The sequence below is a fragment of the Triticum dicoccoides genome, unplaced genomic scaffold, assembly GCF_002162155.2.
Source record: "Triticum dicoccoides isolate Atlit2015 ecotype Zavitan unplaced genomic scaffold, WEW_v2.0 scaffold158435, whole genome shotgun sequence".
Classification (NCBI taxonomy): domain Eukaryota; kingdom Viridiplantae; phylum Streptophyta; class Magnoliopsida; order Poales; family Poaceae; genus Triticum; species Triticum dicoccoides.
The window spans coordinates 1-1,407 of NW_021213257.1; the positions used below are offsets into that span (position 1 = coordinate 1).

General features: G+C 58.9%; 1 protein-coding gene across 1 annotated transcript; it reads left to right on the forward strand.

The window, feature by feature from the left end:
* Positions 1-686: 686 nt before the first annotated feature.
* On the forward strand, positions 687-1,247 carry LOC119344186 (the record flags this gene model as incomplete). The annotated part of the gene is made up of 1 exon (XM_037614749.1): positions 687-1,247. A coding segment is annotated over exon 1 (561 nt), but the record flags the coding sequence as incomplete, so codon positions are not given.
* Between the last annotated feature and the right edge of the window lie 160 nt (positions 1,248-1,407).

Genomic DNA, 1,407 nt, shown 5'->3' on the forward strand with positions numbered 1-1,407 from the left:
CAACCCCGAAACCGAACCCTAGCTAGCTCGCCGGATGCGCGGACAGGAAGGCGTCGGCGATCTCATGATGAGTTCCAGTCGCATGCACGGCGCGTAGTATTCCCGATTTACTTTTAAATGTTGCTTAGCTTCTGATCGGTGACTGATTCGTATTATGCGATTGGATTGTGTGCCTTCTCGTTCGGCGAGTCAGATTTTTTCCCTCGATGTTTCTCTGTGGGATACATCTCTTGCTTCCTTGTTCCTGTCCCGAATTTGGCAGGAACCAACCTGTGGATGTAACACCATGCAGCACAAACTATAATTAGCCTCTCATCTCCTACTACATATAAGGCTAGCTTTGTACTAATTCAATAACCATCGTCATATGCTTTGAACTAACTATATTAGAGCATCTCCAACAGGCGCGGCAAAACGGGCGCCCGCGCGGTAAAATCAGTTTTTCGCGCGCGCCGGTTGGTTCCACACGCTCCAGCGGTGGCGGGAAGTTACCGCGCGCGGGAAGCGTTTGCGCGCGCGCGGTAGAAAGCGGCACGCGGCGCGCTAGATTTGACGCGCCGCTTCGCACACGCCTATAAAGTCCCGCGCTTTGCCACGCGCCCTTCTCCTCGCAATCTCGCCGCTCCGCACCCCACCGCTTCGCCACTTCGCCGCGTCGCCGCTTTCTAAGCCACCACCGCGCCACCATGCCGCCGCGCCGCCGGGGTGCTTCGGGCTTTCGCGGCGTCCGCGAGCGCCCCAACGGCTGGTACTCCGCCGAGATACGGGCCGGCGACGTCCGGCTCGGCCTCGGGACGTTCTGGAGCGCGTGCGAGGCGGCCCGCGCGTACGACGCGGCGGCGTGGCGCTTGGAGAGGCCCCGGTCCCAGATGAATTTCCGGGACGTCTTCACGCGCGAGGAGGCGCAGCGCCTCGCCCCTCCGCCGCGTCTCATCACGGACATGGACCGTGCCGACCACGCTCGACGGCAGCGCCGTCTCCTCGTCGCCGAGGAGGACGAGCGAGCCATGGCGGAGTGGCGCCGTCGCCACCCAGAGGACGTCGACGCCGAGCGTGCCTACTGGGCGGAGAGGACGGCAAGGCGCCGCTCGGAGCGGGCGGACCGGCGTCGGCGGAAGGCAGTGGCGAACGAGCAGCGCGACATCGTCTCCGCAGGTGGGAGGTCGTTCTTCACCTCGGACGATGAACGTTGGGACGACGTATGGCTGTCAACCTCGGACGACACCGACGAGGATGACGATGGTGATGTTAGCGACTTAGAGTAGTTTTCTATCTATGTATGCCGTAGTAGTTTTTATCTATCTATCTATGTATGTCGAACTATCTATCATCTATGCCGTAGTAGTTGCACCGATGTAAAATATCTATGTATCGCTTTTTTTATCTATGCAATTTTAATTAAAAAAA